The 20,031-nt window shown below is 31.4% G+C and overlaps 1 protein-coding gene across 3 annotated transcripts; it reads right to left on the reverse strand.

The window, feature by feature from the left end:
- Window positions 1-3,951: 3,951 nt before the first annotated feature.
- LOC124834078 (Metallo-hydrolase/oxidoreductase superfamily protein) lies at window positions 3,952-18,675 on the reverse strand. Of its 3 annotated transcripts, none has more exons than XM_047308687.2 (12): window positions 18,239-18,672; window positions 18,008-18,158; window positions 16,069-16,223; window positions 15,267-15,449; window positions 14,806-14,881; window positions 14,432-14,509; window positions 13,030-13,115; window positions 11,511-11,584; window positions 10,754-10,799; window positions 7,963-8,072; window positions 7,689-7,863; window positions 3,952-4,356 (listed from the first exon to the last, which is right to left on the reverse strand). In XM_047308687.2, the coding sequence occupies exons 1-12, from the start codon at window positions 18,503-18,505 to the stop codon at window positions 4,183-4,185; spliced, it is 1,575 nt and encodes a 524-aa protein (XP_047164643.2). In that variant the 5' UTR covers window positions 18,506-18,672; the 3' UTR covers window positions 3,952-4,182. The 3 variants fall into 3 exon arrangements, with proteins under 3 accessions (XP_047164643.2, XP_047164650.1, XP_087952746.1); XM_047308694.2 differs by having other exon boundaries at window positions 4,215-4,651; XM_088096620.1 differs by lacking the exon at window positions 3,952-4,356 and adding an exon at window positions 5,906-6,181 and having other exon boundaries at window positions 18,239-18,675.
- Window positions 18,676-20,031: the final 1,356 nt, after the last annotated feature.

The raw sequence follows: 20,031 nt of genomic DNA on the forward strand, positions 1-20,031 counted from the left end.
TCGCATACTCATTTTTTAGACTCATCCCTATCAATCACAAATTTTTCAGAAACCACTGGCAAAAAGGTGAAGAAAAGGGTGAGAAACTGAGATTTTTGACATTTCAATTAATGCATAAACAGAAAATTAAATTTAAGGATGGATTGCAGATACTTTTACATAACTTATTTCCAAAAACACATTTAGAATTTCAATTAACAAAAAAGGGAGATGTAATTTTTCTTTTCTGAAATCCCAGAAAACGAAAGGGTGAGATTGAGATTAATATATTATTGTGATGCTTTCAATGTAATATTTTGAAGTCAGAAGTATGGAAGAGAGGACGAGAATCCGTTGCCACCGAAGTTATGTGTCAATCCCTTTCTTCCCATCAATTATTTCTCAACTAATTTAATATATTCCTTGTTTTTACCCAAATATGTTCATAGACGATGCTACAATAACTTAATTCACAGATTCTTTGGTTATAATTTGACAAATTACGTTGAATAATATATTACTATACGTCATTAGTATAATTTTTTTACATAATCAATTGAATATGTACTTCTATCATAAAAAATAACGAAAGTTGAAAACTATTATTAAAGTTTTTAACTTAACAGATTGACGTCTGTGATAAATTTTTATGAATTAAAAAAGAAGAATTAGTACCAAACAGAACCGGTTGATTGTGATTATAAGATGACAAAACCTAAAAACATTGCTACCCGGACAATAGATGCATAACGATACCCACAAATTATCTGTAAGTAGAAGAAAATCATAAATTTTTTTAATTATTTCAAATCATAAAATTTAACTATTAATGGAAATATCAATGGGTTACTAATATTCAGTAAAATAAAGTCCATATATTAAGTTTAATTTAAGAGTTTTCTTATGACAAAGTAATTTGGATTGAATTCATATATATTTAATTTTTTAAATCTAAGTATCATAAATATAAGTTCTTTAAATTGTTATCAATTTGATATGATATTAAGAATGTTTTTGGCACACTAGGCAAACGTAATTGTATTAATATTTTGAATGATCTTCATGTTTTAACATTTAAATATTTAAATTGGTTAAAATTTCTTATTTTGACATTGTAAGATATAATTTGTTGTTAGTTGTGTCTGGATAAGTACTTATACAATTTTTCTTCTTTAATAGTTAATACGAATGCAAATGTGCCTAATAATTGGATTTTAGACAATATTGGAATGCTTTCTCAAAAAAGTTATAAATGATAAAGAATATTCAAGGGATACGAATTTGAGGACAATTCCCCTTCAAGAAGGAGGGAATGATAGAAGACTAACTTCTGAAACATATATGAGAAGAACTTGAAGAAGAACATTTGCAATTCAAAGGATCTATGACAAGGTCAAAGATCAAAACACATTTGTCCTTAGATCTTATAATCTTCCATGAAAAGAGAGGAATTTAAAGAACGTGAAGATCATGAGCACAATTGAAGAATAATTACAGAATTTATTTGGACCCAATGTCTTTAGACTTTCTTTTAAGATTTCTTAGGTGCCTTAAACATTTGTAACTATATATAGGGGCGTTAAATACATACTTTTGAGTCATGATATATGCATTTACTAGAGAATTTTGTTGGTTCTTGGTTTAGAACTATGATTCTTATCAAAGATTATCATCTTTGTAACGAATCTTTTTTGACTTATCAATGTGCTAAATTGTGGCTTCCCAGTCTTATTCCGTGTTCTTCTCGAATCATTTTTATTGTGTTTATTGAGAATTAAATTGTATTTTAACTAAATATAAAATTTATTGAATGTTATCTAGTATCAAATTGTTTGGATCGCTCGTAAATTTGGTTAGATATAGAACAAAAAAAAATAAAGAAGGTATATGTGTGAAAATCCAAGGTATAATTATTAGACTCCAAGAACAATATGATGAATATTTATAATAAATGTAATAGTTTGTTAATTATGTTGTATTATGTGTATTATCGATAAAGATAGTTATTATAAAAGTTGACAAATTTATTATATACAGTAGTTTTAAATGACAAGCAGTATAAAGCCATTTCCACTATTGTATATACGTTGGGAACAAGAGTTTATTTGTTACGGATAATTGGTATAAAAGCTTCTATCTTATCAACTAAACTATTCATTTGTCATAAAAGTCAATAATTTTATCATATGGTTTTCATTGAAATTATTTATTATTATTTAAATATATTTTTAGTTTTTAAACTTAAATTTAAAATTAAAATTTGTATGTGTTTAAAACTTTAATTCAGTTAATCTCTAAAATTTAAAAATAAGTTAGTATTACTAGTATTATTGTTATTATTATACTGTGAAATTAAATATATGTTAGAATGAAACGTTCAAATGACTAAACCTCAAATGTTCAAAGAATTAAAAATACAATAAAATGTAAGAACAAAGTTAACCATTGAAAGACAAATCTATGCCAATAGAAAAATAAATTTACAATACTTTGCTCATATAGATAGACAAAAGTAAGAGATAAAATATAAAATGTTCTATAACAAGTTTGATAATCTCACTCCAAGTTTGATTTTGAATCGTACGATAAATTTAGTTGGATATAAAATTTCACAATTTTAAGAAAATAATTTTTATTGAATTAAAATTACTTTTAATTAAATTGATTTATTTTAAAATATTTTATTTAGATAAGATAGTTAAATTTATTATATTTTAGTTTTTATTTAGATATAATATAGTGATTAAGCAAAAAATACAAATATATTTTAATATTAAATAATATTTAACAATTTAAAATATAAGTTAATGTTGTTAAAACTATTTTTGACTAAAATATTGTCAACTTTATTTAAATGGTGTCAAGAATTTTTGTTCTCAATTGAAGAGCTGCATTTGGTGAAAGCTTCATAAACACACTCTCCACGTTTTTCTTCCTTACCTTTCTTCTTAAATTCCCTAATCTTCATGCATGCTGATTAGTAGTAAATCCTTATTCATCTTCTTTATCCTATTTTGCAGTATCCCTTAAGTCATTGTTTCGTTTCCAACTGAACCATATCCCTTGAGACACATTTTGAGAAAAAGAAGATGAACTAATGTAACATCTATTTCCATGCATGTAGCGAGATGAATGGATGGTTTGCATGCTATTCAAGAAGATTCGTAGTGTAAAAAAGTTCCCTTCTTCCAACCATGCAATAACCATCTTTAATATCCTCTTCTTTCAACAAAAAAATTGTAATCAGACTATGAAACCCACGTTTTTAAAACGAGATGGATCAATTCGAATCATATTTTATGATCCAAATGCGAATCAAACCTAAACACCTAAACAAGCGAATCGAGCCACATTGTCATCTCTAATTTGAACAAACTTTTTCATAAGCAATTATAAGAGAAAAAAGAACTTTTTGTAAGTTAATCTGTAAAATCCTCCGCATAATTTTTCTACATTTTCTTTTAAACTTCTAGATAAACTACTTTTACCTTTTAAAGATTCCACTCTATTTTTTTTTTCCAAAATAATATTTGTAAAAATTGATCCGAACAAATCCTTCCGTTTAACTAACTTAAAATACATGGACATTTTGACATTACTTTTAATGCATCATGAGGAATATGAATATACACCAAGTTAGACTTAAACAATAATGATATTTCTAATTAAAGATTCATAAACTTCAAGTTTAATAAGACATCAACATTAAAATATGTTGATTGTACTTTAAATAAGACATTCAATAATAAAAATGTTTGTTTTAATTTATAAAGATAAACTATAAATAAATCATTATTAAAATACGAACTTTATAAATGTTCCTGTAAGTTTTCTATTCTTTAGGAGATGACAACTTTTTTACCACTTGTTGACTTGGAAAATATTATTTTTTCATTTATCAAAAATGGATAATTTTTTAAAAAATTAAGAAAATGAATAAGTGATGCTGCAAACAAGATTCAACCATTAAACTATTCAAGCAAATTGCACCAAAAATAATATTAAAACTCTTTTCCAGTAAATGGATGACAAACTCGCTGAGAACATCTCAAACGCCTTCTGGAAGTGCTCTTCCAGTAATATCATAGCATGTTACATCAAAGCTCACAATTTACACTCTACTTCCTTCTCATACATGTGCCATTAAGCAATCCCACTTCCCGATCATCAAAGTGATAATGACTCTCTCAGAGATACACCTGTTTATTTAGTGAACTTGTTTCGACAGTACAATGCAGCAGTGCAAACAAGAACACCCCCAATAAGAAATGAAGACCTCCCTATTTGATGTAATAAACTGCCACTAGTGTAAGCCCATATCCATCGTGATAAAAAATGCAGGCCACAGGTATTTTTGAACTTCTGGATTGAAAAATCCTAAAGTAGATACATGTTCTGTCAGTTCCATGAAAGAATTACAGCCAATCTCACAAGTCATTATCCTCTGTTATTATAAAAGGGATAATTTGCATAGAGTTCCCGTTATCTAGGCTATTTCAACGCAAACAACGACTTGGAGGATAGAGTCTTTTTTTTTTTTTTCAAACAAATGCAATTGAAGTAACTGATCGGCAGTCACCCAGCCAATCAGTGCAGCTCTTCATGATTATAGTTTACCCACATTGTCAACAAATGTAACCAAACTGGAATTGTATGTTTCCAGAGAGAAATCCTGCACATTCTCACAAAATTGTCTAAGTTTCATTCAATGTGGAACACTTTTCAAATTATGTTTAACAATTTTCTCAAGACAAGTGGTAAAACTGCAATTCAATGAATTATGCACTATTCTGCCACCCAAACTAATCAATCACATAAGAACAAAAAAGTAAATATTGATATGCAAGAGGAAAGTAATTAATGCCAAAGTTAGAAGCAGTTAAATCTGATTTCCCTAACTAAAATCCAACATTCTAGAAAAACATTATCCACCATCACATCACATGCATATCAAACCTGTCACCCAGTCTCTTTGATTTTCTTTTGTAAGAAAGTTTTTTTGTTTCCAGAATATATTGTTAGGATCAGCTCAATGCTAGGAAGTATAGGGTATAATAGTAAACCAAACAAATGAAATGACTGACTTGCATTCTACCCTAATATAATGCAATACATTGTAATAAACAAATGCTATGCATTTTGAAAAACTTCAAGAGACTAATATGAACATAAATTCGCTGATGCATAAAAAAAGGGAAAATGTTCATTCGTTTTATAAAGAAAATTAGAAAGGAAAAAGGTGCAACGACATAGGAAAAGGCACATATGAGACGAGAATGTGTGAGCAAGAAAGAGAAAATAACTCCGAGCATGATATAGGAATATGCTCCCATTCCCCAGCTAATACTCTACGAAGTTGTGTACCAATTCAAATTTAATTTAATTTTTTATTTTGAAAAAACTCCAGTGTCATGTGTTCCTGTTAGTATTACTTTTTGATGTAGAGAAAAACAGCAGAGCACGGAAGCAACCTAATGGAGTTTTTTTTTTGTACAGCATAAGCTAATATTTTTATTCAATAAGACTCAATATGTATTCACACTTAAATAACAGAATAAAAGATCATGCTGCACAACGGGGCAGAGCTAAAATATTTCAAGTGGGGGTAGCTGAAGATATAAAATATTATCAATGAGGACTTTCTTTATCTTTTATGGTTGAAATTATGTTAACAATAACCATTTTATAAATTTAGAACCCTTATAATAATCCAATACATATGATCATATATACAATTTTTTATGTAAAATATTGATTAAAAAAAAGGAAATCAAACTTCATAATTACGTAGCCAATTACCCACAAATTTTACAAATTCAAACATGTTTGTTCATTTGTAAAAGTAATTTTTATTGGACTATCATCAACACAACTAGGAAAAATTTGCAAAGTGAACTACAATACTTATACATGTCAAGAAATGATCACCTCATAAAATTGATGTGTAAATATTAAGTAACATAAAGACGTTAGTGAGCTATTATTAGTTCATAGTTGTTTGCTACGAGCCCATAAATAAAGTAGGTTGTTGTATTCTAGATACTGAACCAATAGACTGAATTTAGACACATTGAAATGATAGTCAAATGCTGTGAATAGTTTCTTTGACCTTCTGTTTCTCTCATTTTCTCTCTATTCAGGTCTCCCTATTCTCCTCTTCTTGCCCTGTCTTTATGTTTCTTTCATCTTTCCCATCTAAATTCTATATCATAAAAATAGAGAGTTGAACTACAAATTAATTTAGTAGTCAAAAGTTTTGTATAACCATCAACTTTTTTTCTTAATGTAACTTTTTTATATTATAATTGTACTATCTCTAAAGTGCATTATATATAGATGTCACAATGGGTAACTCGGCTCGACTCAATCTGATTCACCACGGGTTGGTCACTTAGTGAGCCAACTCAACCCGACTCTTTTATTAACAAGCTGAAAAAAATTGAATCTAGCCCGACCCACCACAGGTTGGTGGTTAAACGGGTTGACTCACTGGTTCACTTAATTACAAATTTATTTTAAAATAAAAAAATTATAATTTTTTTTAATTCAAATCTAAATAAATTTTACTCTAAAATGATGTTAAACTCCAAAGACAATTCAAAATTAAAATATATATATATATATATATATATATATATATATATATATATATATATATATCATAATCCAAAAACAAGCACAAAAGGCAAACAAATAAGTTTTTAATATTGATAATTTTTGTATCACTTGTTCATCTATAATATCATACTCTTAAATAGATAAATCTATAATATTTTTCTCTCTTGAAACATTATTTTTTATTCCATCTACAATATAATAAAAAAAAATGCTAACTAATAATATTAAAACTCAAAATAATAAATAATTAAATTAAATTAGGTGGGTTGGTGAGCCAACCCGACTCACCACGGGTTCAACCCGGGTGAGCCGGGTTCTAAGTAAGTCAGGTTGAAAACTAACCCGCATAAAAAAATTACATTTTTTCAAACCCAACCCGGCTCAAACCCGTGGTGAACTGAATTGGCTAACAGGTTACAACCCATTTTGACAACACTTATATATATATATATATATATATATATATATATATATATATATATATATATTTATATATATATATATATATAAATATATATATATATATATATATATATATATATATATATATATATATACACATACACACACATAAGAAGATAAAATTTTCAAAATTAATTATAAAATGAAGTAAATTGTGATAGAACTAACAATCTCATTTTTTAAATGAGAATTTCAAATAAAAATAACGAAATCTAAGAATTTTGGAGGGCCCGTGGCCCCTCATCAGACTACAAGTAGCTCCACCCCCTGCTTCGTGATTTTACTAACTGCTATTGATCGTGGAAAATAAACTCAAAAACCAACTTATCTTCTCTTGAAAAATAACACTTTTTATCTTGATTTATTCAAAATTAAAACCACTTTGAAAGTATCTAAAGGCATAATCTCAAAAATCACGGTCTTATTTGAGTAGTGCAATGATACTTCCAGAGAATGTACAAAAATACTCAGGGAAGAGACATCAAGGAGAGACGTAGAGCATGCAGTAAATATTAAAATGACAACAACTAAGCAAATAAAGCTGACTAGGACTGCAATCCTAGGCAGACACAAAGGATCTTTCACCAACAGATACTAAATATTCTCAAATTAATACGAGTCATTATTACCTTTGGTAACTTGTGTTGTTGAGCTAGATGATCCACATGGAGCCTCACATTTGCTGATGCAGCAATCCAGGCACCACGATGAACATCAGAATACACATATTCTACAATGTCAAACAAAGTTTTTGCTCCTCCTTCAATTGCTTTCAGGATATTAGCTTCTCTACTTCTGCGGTTCCTGAAAATAATGATAACAATCCACCTAGTTGTCGACTCTGACATAAAATATCAACATTAAGCTATCTAGTAAGGGAAGGAAGTAACATATGATCACTACTTTAGATATCCACACAGCATCTGTTTTGGCCAGACATTAACTCTCCCATGCATTGGTATTAAAGCGTGTGGTGAAAGCTCCAGAAAATTGTATGTGGTTTGGAAGTACTCCTGCAAATGACAGCTTTATGTTGAGAAAAAGGACATCCAAAAAACAAAATATTATTAACTTCATTTTCTTTGTTATATCATCTCCAATGCAAGGGTCCTACTATGGTATTTTATTTAACTTTATGTGGGTCTCACTGTGTTACATCACTTTTAAGACCTTGCAATTTTTGCTTCAAAGCAAAGGTCTTACAAGGCCCACATTTTAATAATTTCTTATCTGACTTTAAGTTTTCAAAACTAAAATCACAAAATTGTATTCTTATGAACCCCGCAGTCTTATTTTCCACGTCACATCAGCATTTTCTAATAAGAATATCTTATAAGATCTAAAGCTTTAAACTTATGAACTTACTATTCTTGGGAAGCCTCTCAAAGTCTCTACATAAGCCTAGATGCCAATGTGCTCAGAACAACCTTAGGTGGGAGTTTCTAGTGGGAGGTTAGAGTTGGTTAAAGAAGAAGGAAATTTTTAAATACGTTAGAAAAAGGAGGAGGGAATAAGATGGGAGATCATATGGAGAATACAATTGATTTTTCTTAGCCTACAGAACTGATAATGACATATTTTACCATGAATTCAGTAATAAATTAAGAGAAAATGTCAACCCTTCCTTAACTTTTTACCTTGTAAATCCTAGTTTTCTTTTAGTTGTTAAGTGGTTGTACCTTAGGCTCTAATGAGATATTTTGATCACTAATCCATGCTTTTATGTGCTTAAAGTAGTTGGAAGAAGTCTATGCATCAAATGAAGGCACTGGAAACCAAGGAAAGCAAGAAAAACAACAAAAATAAAGAACCAGAATTCTGCTGAAGCTAGCTCGGGCCCCCCCTGGTCTATGGGGGCTTGAGCGCCAGTGCATCAGGACTGTCGTGCGCCTGAGCCCCCTCCTTCTGGGGGCTGGAGCGCCAACTTTGCTGACATGGCAGATTTTCCCTATTTAACTCAGAGGCGCGAAGAGCTTGACATCTTTTGACACCCAGACGCGTTTTCTCTCATTTGAAGCTCTTGGAGGCGAGCTAGGAGCTGTGGGAACAGTCTATCTTCTTCCTTGGGTCTTCTTCCTTCTTCCATTTCCACCATTGTTGTAAACTCAAGCTCTCCATTCATGGAGAGCTAGTTTCATTGCTGTTGGGGGATTGATGTAGCCACTAAACTCTTATGTAAACTACTGTGTTTTGAATGAATATATGCCTCTTTCATTGATTGTTAGTGTTTAATTCATTTTCTTAATGCTTGTTGTGAAGTTGCTACCCATGACATGATTTTAGGGTTTGCTTGATATTGGGAAATGTTGGGTAAATCTGGACTTGGATTAAACACCTAAAGGAAATAGTATCTAGGGATAGAACTAGGACCTTTGGTTGTCTTAAAGCTCAATTCTTAATGCGGAAATAATTGTTAGGTCTTCCAAGGGATTGGAGCCTAATAAAGAAGTCTAGGCTCTCTCTATCAAGGGATTGGGTTTGAGTAATTTAGTAGATTGACATTGGCATATTAATGAAGAGGAAGTGATTTTCTATACATAAGAGTAAAGTAGGTGAAATCATACCCCCAACAATACCATTCCATATCATTTCAAATCTTTCCATTTCCAAGTGTTTGAGTATCAAAGATCACTTTTATCATTTATGTTGCATGTTTACTTTAATTGCACTAAAACCCAAATTATGAAGCATTCTTTAGTCTAAGTTAGTTGGAAATTATAAGATTGTGTGGTGACACAAGTCTCTTGGGAAACGATATCCGGTCTTACCGGTTTTATTACTTGAAACGATTTGGTACACTTGCCAAAGTCTCAACAAGAACTCTCTAGCTTCTGCACCTATTTTCCAGCATTTCCATCTTAACCAATTCCTACTAATACGAATTCTGATTAGAATGGTCAACAACTAGATGTCCTAGAGACGTGTTGTCCACTAATAGTTCAAGTTTGAGAAACCAAGTATTGCTCATGGGACGAGATCAACCAGTGCACTCACATAACATAACACTGAAAGAACATACAACCCAACCGATTGATGACTAGCGTAACTAAGATCAAGCCCTAATTTTACACGCTGAAGTGCAAGATGGATTCCTGCTGCAGCACCAACAAATATCATTCTCTAGTTTGATATCACAGGGATCACCAAAAGCAGTACCAGACTCCATTCCCACTTTGTCAAATAAGTTCCACTGTTTTGCAAAGTGGAAAAATGTTTCCTTCTTCTGAAGGTGAAGATGCAATGGGGTGCATCACGAAGACAGACATATTTCCCAATGCATGGAACACTTCCAAAGATGTAACTGTAGTTTACACATATCTAAAAGGGAGGGGAGGGATTTTAATGGAATTTTAATACGACATTTGTCTGGTTGAGAGGGGGAAAGGAGGATTTCAATGGAAGGGAGGGAAAGTAACCTTTTCTTGTTTGGTTCACAAGGAGAGAAGAGGGATCTTAAAACTTAATTTACTTTAATATCATTATAATTTTGAAGTTCAACATATAAATAGTGTTATTTTGGTCAATACACTTTAAATGTTATAAATCATCTCCCCTCCTCTCTAAATTCCCCCTATATCAGAAATGCAGACTAATGGATCTTACTCCAAGTCTTCAACATTCTTATAAGAGAATCTCAATCTACAATTTAAACTATATAATATATATTTCCAATATGACGACATTTTGCACTTACAGACATATTTCCACCAGCTCTTGCATCCAAGACAGCACTTCCCTTACTGAAACAAAGTAAATTATTAAACTAACAGAGTCATGATCAAAAGAACTTTAATATAAAGTAGGTAATTGAAATAATTGTAACTGCAGAGAGGAAATGAGATGGCTTCAACATTGGATAAAATAACACAAATTCAGCATGCCAAACCATTTCTTTGTCTGCATTAGAACTAAGTAGACATATATTCTGTCATCAATTCTTGACAAGAGGATTTTGGTGAAGGTAACTCTAGCAGATTGATTCTCCTAAATCCTTCATGTCTTTATTCAATTCACTAAATAGAAAGAAAAGAGTAAAGTTTGAAAGTAGAAAATTTACTCTTTATTGACTTCTAGACAGCTAATGAGCTAACTTCAACCATCTCATAACTCAGAAAGTTCACCAGCTTGTGTAACATGCAATATTTGTTTAACTTTTTATCAAATAAAAATGTAAGTAATAATTAGAAAAAATACTGCACAGACAACCCCATGCACTTCAAAAAAAGCATCGGGACTCTAAGTAAAATAGTTTACTACAATTTTAAGTATCTACAAAACAGAAGCCCAAAGCCCAACTAAGAAATTATTCCTAATGACAAACATTCAAATGTAATGAAAGTTTCAAAACCATTCAAATATGTGTAAAAACATGAAACATGAAATTTGAAAGTGCATCGATTCCATCCATGATATTTAAACTTTACTATCTATTATCTAGCACGGAATCTTACCCCAGACAATGATCACCAACAACCAAGGAATGAGAATTTGCATGAAGAAGTGCCATATGGCCATCTGTATGTCCCTGAACCGAACATAATTTTCAAATTTTGCAGAAAACAAAAGCAACTTTATGGAGAACAAATACGTTCTCACCATACTTATGACTTCAATACAAACTCCGTTAAGAATTAAAGTAAGACTTAATTAAAATTGAGATAATTTTTTTCTTTTTATTTTTGTTGAAAACTGCTACCAGAAGATACTCAAAAGGTTTTTCAATTACAACTTCAAGACACTCTTAAAGGCAAAAACAAATGATTCTAAAGGAGGGAAAAAGCACAAGTTCACTATTTGAAGAAATTATATGTTGTAAATAGGGGATTATTAGGATAAAAATATCCTAATGTCTCCATGGTAATTAGGAAAAAATATCCTTAAAATCTTCATATGTATTCCATTAGATTTTATAAATACAGGAGTTGAGAATGTAATTAGTATAATTGTTATTAATTACATATTTCTTAAATCCCCTAATTATTCAAGTTGGTATGTCAGAGCTCTTGATTGATGAGTTACTAGACAGGTATAAAGCTACATTTGTTGGAAGGGGATACACTCAAAGTTATGGAAATGACTATGAGGAGACATTTGTCCAACTAGCAAAGGTGAATATTGTTCGAGTTGTTCTTGCTTTGACAACTCATTTTTGTTGGACTTGTACCAGTTGGATACGAAGAATATCTTTATTCATGAACCTTTAGAAGAAGTGTACATAAAGATTCCTCCAAGATTTTAAACTCATAATGAAAGGAATAAGGTATGACTTCTAAAGAACGTCTTATAAGTTACATGGTCTTTAATAATCTCCAAAAGCAAGGTTTGGGAGATCTACAAAAACAATGGTTTCTTTAAGTTATAAGCAAAGCCAAACATATAATATTCTATTCATAAAACACTCTATTACAAGTAAACTTACTATATTAAAGGCCTAATTTGAAATGAAAAAACTGAAAAAATTAAATATTTCCTTGGGATAGAGGTGGTTTGTTAAAAAAAACAGAAAATATACACTTGATCTCCTATTGAACATATTGGGAGTAAAGAGAGTTCTCATGTCGAAAAGACCTAATATAAAAAATTGGTAGGAAAACTTATTTATTTATCATACATGAGACCAGACTTTGCTTATGCCGATAGTGTAGTAAGTCAGTTTATGCATGATCTGAGAGAAAGACGCATGCAAACAATTGATAAAACTCTTTAAAGTCAAGTTTATTAATCAGCATGAATAAACTTTAAACTCTTTAAAGTTAAAAATTGAAGAGTTGAGAATTTAATCAGCATGACTGTATTAATAATATATTTCTTTATTACCTTTCATTATTCAAGTTTATCTTCCTATATGCTTAACTGCTCAAATATATCCTTGAATTATCTCATACAAATCTTTTAAAATACTGGATGTGTCATAGATAAGATCAAAACAAGATATTTCAAGCTAACTAGGATTATGAAGGTGAAAAATACCGGTGCATAAATCACTCTCAATCTATGACCACCAATGACAATGTCTTCATCCCCTGTAACTGAGGTATAGCCAAGGGACCAATCATCTGTCATCATGAAATATAAGTTTAATAGAACTGTATATCAGTAGTCATATACACATATATGAATAACAAATTTAATTGTGAATTGACTCCAATATGCAACAGAAGAATGTCTATAGCACTGTCCTCAAAATATGCATGAAAATGATAGAAAAATTCGGAGAAAGATAACTCACTTCCAGTCAATCTGCAACCATAATTTAGAAGCATACTGATATATTTGTAAGGAAAGTATCAAACCAAAACTGATAAGATGTTGAAATCCTTTGAAAACAAGTGCTGTGTACATTTAGAAATTAGCTCAAATCAGGTGTAAATAGAATATTAGTGGATTGATTCAAATTTAGTTTTAATGATTCGGATTGACTATTTAGCACTCATTAGAGTTTTTGAGGGGAAAATTCTATTATTCTATGCAATGGAAGTTGGGAATGAAATGAATTAAATTTATGTGTGCCACGTTCCAAACGTATTTTAAATGAGTTGCAAATATTATTTCTAAATGACTTGAGAATTGGTTTCTTAATCAAATCAAATCCATTTTTAATGATTCCAAACTAACTGTTTGTATTCTGATCCTTGGGGTCTAATTGTAAGAAAATAAGATTAAAGACACCAAAAATATTGCAATCAGCTGTACTGCTTCTGCTCTGTTGTCCTGAAATTTCACTAACTTTATCAAGACCCTGATTACATAAAACTACACCAAGTATATCCTTTAGCATCTCTCACCTAACATACAAATAGCAACAAAAACAATTATCATGAATCACAAGTACTAATCAAGTTTATACCAAAATTTTGGGTTTTGAACCTTTAATGTGACCATTTTAAAGTTCATACAAAGTCATTATTGATAAGCTTTTGCTCAAAACCCAGATTTTTATGAAATCTCAACACAAATACAGAATATATCTTGCATCACCATGGATGTGTGTAATTTAGTTCCCAGTTGTGTAAATTTATTTTATCTGTTATAGTTTTAAACAATTGAGTTAGGCATTTTTTGGAAAAATTTCCCCACAGGCCCTTTAGGAACAGAAAAAACAAAGCCTTGTGTTTTTTCTTCCATAAATCAAACTAAACTTATGTACATGAGCTTTTGGAGAACTTAAAAGAAAGTGTGTCTATAAAAGTTTAGGGCATAGTTGATTTTTTAACTAGTAGGAGAAGCTTAATCCACTTTACCTCCTTATTTTCTTTTCCTGTAAGTGCTTCAGAAAAATTTATCCAAATATGGCCTTAATGTAAAACTAGAAAAATACAAGTTTGCAAGCTGTACGCATTTAACATTATTGAAATGAAAATAACAACATAACCTCTGCTTATGCGATGAATGGTCTTTTCATGGGCTAACAAAATAGCATCAGGATTGCACTTCTGGATAACTGAGAGACCTGTCAGAAAGGGTGAAAAAATATATTTGAAATGTAAGTTTCTGAAATACAAGAAGAGTATGTCCATTACAGTCAATATCATACCAGAAAAGAGGAAGAAGTAATGATTTTTACATGGTGAATTCTAGTGCAGAACTAACAATTATATGATTATATCTTTTGCTGCTTCTCACTTAGCTTTAAGGTCTAAAAATGTACAAATGACTATTTATCATTGCTACTTCACCATACCAACCATACTGGTCGCATAATCTACCTTAAAAAGCAGAACTTAATAAAGTTAAATAAAGACTCACCATCTACATGATCATGATGATGATGAGTGACAAAGACCACTAGTCGTCTTGGCAAAGCATTGACAACTTTCTCTAGCTGATCATTACAGAATGACATGTTAAGATTTAATTGATGAAGAGACCAACTTCCGAAAGCAAAAATAAGAAATCATCCCATAATAGAAGGTATATATCGAGGAGAGGAATGAAGCATCAAACGTATATCTCCATGTAAATTCCTCAAAAATCACATGACTTGCACCAGAGTAGAAAAAGTTCAAGTCATTACACTCAAACAAATTACTTACTTCTGCTTTTGCATAAGTAACATCAAACTAATTCAGAAATAGTTAACTCAGTATGATCAAGTATAAACTGAAATGCGCACACCATGAATATGGAATTGAAAACTGGATAAAAGATGAATCCAAGGCCACATGCATGGACTACATGCACAAGCTGGAGGAAATGAGAAAGTATACCTCTACATGGAATTCAGATAGGCATCCTGGATCAACTATGAGTGCATCTCCACTTGCAACAAAATTATTTTCTTCAGAGTTATTTGGAACATTTTCAGGTGCAAACACCACCAAATTTGTTGTGTTAAAAGGCTTTAATGTCCTACTTCTCATAGGTATAATGATAACACCAGGTGGGTACTCCTGAAAATGAAAACAAACTTCATTTTTCACCAGATTATAAAATAATGACATTGAAGGATAAAAACCCAGCTTCCTTTTTCTCCTTTCTATGTACAGAGATATCCAGATACACCTATGTTCTTGGACTACAAAGTTTTGACTTGCTGAAAATTAACCGTCTGTGTTACTCAATTGGAGAATGCTTTTGTCCTTTTAACCCGTAAGCACTTAACAAAGTGAATCAGCAGATTTGCCAGTGAAGATATAGAAGGGCAGTGAAAATCTAGTAAACAAAACATATGCTAAATCTCAATGATAGAGCCTTGCCTCAACACAAAAAAACAAATCCAAAAAGTAATGTTTAGAGTGGGGTCGGGGGTGTGTTATTGATACATTACTAACAAGCCATGACAGCAGTTGGAAAATTATTGCTCCCTGAGATTTGATTTAACAAAATCTTTCAAAATAGCCACTGAAAACAAGTGGTTTTATAGTTTACTTAAATTCTTGCCCTAATTTAAAGGAGTAAAGCTTCTCCAGTATCAGAGCTTCCAGATTTATTTAGAAGTTGTAATTCTCAATATCCAATAATAATATACGCTCCCACCAAGGAAAGGGAGGAAATTTAAAGAAAGAAAACCTGATGGTTTATGGATGGTGGGACTTTCCACTTTGTAGAGAAAGATGATTCGTTTATAAGACCAAGAACAACCAATGGTCCAACCCGATCTCCACATGGTTTCAATTCCTGAATCCAGTTAACACAGCTTTGGATAGACATCCATCTGTATGAATCTGAATAGATTTATAAATATCTAAAATTAATAAAAAAGAATATTGATAAAATTGAAATTTAAAAATGAACAAAACAAGATAGATTAATGGTGCTTTAAAGCATACATTTGCATTAAAGAACGGGTTGTGATTCATTCAAACTAGCTAGATTACTCACAAAAAGTATACAACGGGAAATAACTCAGAGAAAACATTTGCTCCATGATGGAATTATAGTTTTATACAAACAAGTGGGGAGAATGAAAGTTGCTTCTATCAACATTTTTTATCACTGACACTTGTTTTTTAATTAAGTGGTACTCAAACATCAATTCCTAAAAATGATTTCATGGAATAAATCACAAAGATTATATATGTTATGCATGTTTAATGATTGGAACAGTATAAAAACCAAAAGGATGATAGTTATATATAATAATGGAATGTCATAGATGAGGCTATTTTATGAACAAGAGGTTGGAGTGTGGGATCCTTGGTGAGTATTGTCTTTGTTTCGCATGAGGTAATAAATAAGTGGCAAACTCTCACCAATGAAGTCCTTTATTGGATCAAGGTTTAAGTCAAAGAACAACAAGTATTTGTAATACAGGACTATCAATTGTACCAAAAAGTAACAGTTCTAACTTACAGAAAAAAACTCTTTCTACGTATATTAGCACTCTTTTACTTTTAATTACTGAGACTATAGATACATTACTTTAAAAGTATCTAAGTGTGTCCGTGTCAAATATGTCATCGACACAGATCCATTGGCATGATGAAAGCATCAGTGCATAACAACATTTGTTTAGCAGAAGCCACTTCCACTTTTGTTCACCAGGGCATAATTTCTAATTTTGGTCATATCTTTAATTGATGTGAAATCTCTTTCTTTATCTCTAGTCAATGTGAGACTTGAGTTTCTTCCCGTAATTCTCAATTTATTAGAGTAAAAATTTCACAATATTTGACACGAAAACAATCAGGAAAATGATTAATTGTAATCTAATGATGGAATAACAAACATCACATACTATCTAAAGTTATTGATGAGTAAGAATTGATGAAATTTGTCCTCCCTCTTTATTTATCTGCATAGAAACCTCAGGTCATTTCAAATAGAGTTAGATTTGAAGCTGAGTGTTCATATTAGCATCATCTCTAACCTCATGCGTATGTAAGCATATAACCAGTAAATAAACTATCCTGCTTTGGAAAATTGTTTCATATGCAAAGAATCAAAAACTTTTAGCAACGCATCCAAAATCCAAATGAAAGAGGAAGTTAACCTTTCACAAATACCAAACAAAGTAACACAGAACAGACACAAACACCCTTCAGCTTTCCAAGTTCTGTTCAAAAGAAAAAAATTGCATATTTTCTTACAGAAAAGTTTCTCAACGGTCTAATTTAACAAAAGTGGGGGACTAAAATGTAGTCTATGTCAACAGTTGTTGGTCATAGCTTTGAATCCAGAAACAGCTTCTTTGCATAGGCAAATATAAGGCTGCCTACAATGAGCATCTCTCACACCTTCACATAGCGAGGAGCCTTAAGGTACGAATTCACGTTAGTTTTTAATCTGATTTAAGCAAAGCAGAGCAACAGAAACAAACTGAAGAGAGATAAACAAACAAGCATCGTCATCTTGAGGCAGTCCAAGGTATGGGCACAGATAAAATTCAATATAATTGCACAACAAATTTATAGCACACGACTCAATTCATACATCACCCAAAATAAACAATTTTAGTAATAATGATGATGATGAGAAGTGCAAAAGACAAACACGAGAACAAGCAAACCTATAGAGTTTTTGTCCTCAGCCGCTACCAATTTCCCAGCAATGAAGACTGTGTTAACGGGTAAATCAGGTCCAAAGGCAGCTTCCTTTACATACTTAAGGAACTTCCAACCTCCTCCTTCAACCGCCCCATGCCCTATTTGTCCAAACACCTAATCGGAATATCGTTTCACACAAATTCGTCACCACCAAAGCATAAAGACGCGATACATCCAAAATTTACGAACACTACCTCGTTGAGTGCCGAACGGATATCGAATTTCCTCAAATCGATGTCCTCGAATTCGGCATGCGAGGGAGCAACTTGCACCACAAGCGGTGGGTCTGAATCTGGTGGCAGCAGGTTTAACTGCGCCGAGGGCAAGTCCCAGAGATCGGAATCGACGAAAGAGTCGTATTCTTCGTCGTGGAATTTGGGAGGGCGCGGCTGCTTCAGAAGCAGAAATTCATCGCCCTTTGAAGGACTTTCGATTACGAGAGCAAGTCTGTGAGCTGCCATTGCCAAAGCAACTGTGAATGAATTGAGAGAGTGAAGTGAAGTTCCTACTTCAAACTAAGCCATCTTATTATTTCCAAAATAAACAGACGTTGAAGCAAACTTCAGCAGAAAAGTGTATAATGAACATTTATGGGCCACCCCTAGTGGGTGCAAAATTGAAGTTACCGTGAGTCCGTTGAGTGCAGTAGGTGAGTTCAAAACTTCACATGAATTGATTTTTTATACGTAAAACATTACGTGATCACAGACTAAAACCTTTGGACAATCCTCCTCTTCAACCCAATCAAAAGTTTGAAGCATTGTTGCATGTGTTTTTCCAAATGCATATACAACATTATAGGAAAAAATATCTCCATTAATTAATAGACATGGTTTAGTAATTTTTATCTGTCCAGATGGTAAGAAAGTCAGATCAAAAAAGGTTGTTTGAATTTTATCGAAGCATGTAAAAAGTCTTAGTAGGAGGCTGAAAACATAAGAAAGAATAAATAAGAAAGAAGAGCTGAAAATGTACATATCTTTTTTTAATCCCAGTTTAGTTAAATTCAAATTAATTTCTTGAGTAAAATTCAAACACTAATTCTCCTACGAATGCTATTAAGCATAGGGCGAAAGCAGAGGAATTTGTACGTGGTTTGGAAAATGACAATGATGTTGTGCAAAAAGACATCTAAAACCATATTATTAACATTATATTTCTTTGTTGGTGTGCGCACCATTAAGAAGCCTCTCAAAGTCTATACACGTAACCCCAACCTAAATGGCTTAGAGTATATTATTTAAAAAACATTATTTTTTGCTTTCTCTCTTCGTTATCTTACTCGAAGAGTTAAAAGTATATTATTATTTTTTACCCATTTGATTAAAAAGAAAATGAAGGATATATGTGCTTATTTTAAAGAGTGAAATAAATTCAACACCCTTTTCCCAAAATTTATAACCACAAAAAAAAAATGCTAAACTTATTGATTTGAATTGCTAATTTTACATGGTACAGAAAACCTTCATCAACTTATAATAAAGTTGATAATTCTTTATATATATATATATATATATATATATATATATATATATATGGATATAGATAGATATCGATATACTTTACTAAAATAAAGTAGTTTAGGCTCCTTATTATATTTTAGTTTGTTTTATCTAGTAATCAAAAATGTGTTTAGACCATAAATGTAAATAGATTTACGAAGTTCAACAAAGACAAACGAGATAAAAAAAAATTGACTTTTAATCTTTCTAAAATGTTTGAACAGTGACTTTTGGTCCTATGAAATTTGGATGGTTAATTTTTTGTCACTTAAAATGAAATGAATTCTTTTAATAAATGTGTCCATATAAGGATTCACTATTAGGAGTTATCTTGTCACTTTACCGACCATTCAATTTTAAGTAGAGAATGGTAATGTAGGTGGTAAAAGGTGCAAGAAATTATAGTCTAAGGGTTTTACCTTAACCAAAGATGTCATGGACCAATCTCATGAGTGGTATGTTGAAACTCACAATGACTCTACAAA

Source organism: Vigna umbellata, chromosome 8 (genome assembly GCF_029865625.1).
Source record: "Vigna umbellata cultivar VRB3 chromosome 8, Vumbellata_1.0, whole genome shotgun sequence".
Classification (NCBI taxonomy): Eukaryota; Viridiplantae; Streptophyta; class Magnoliopsida; order Fabales; family Fabaceae; genus Vigna; species Vigna umbellata.

Coding starts and splice junctions, on each gene's coding strand:
- LOC124834078 (XM_047308687.2), bottom strand. CDS start 18,505: ATGGCAGCTCACAGACTTGCTCTCGTAATCGAAAGTCCTTCAAAGGGC. Junction 13,116..14,431: donor CATTCATCGCATAAGCAGAG/GTTATGTTGTTA, acceptor TCATGATGACAG/ATGATTGGTCCCTTGGCTAT. Junction 7,864..7,962: donor ATGCTGTGTGGATATCTAAA/GTAGTGATCATA, acceptor CATTATTTTCAG/GAACCGCAGAAGTAGAGAAG.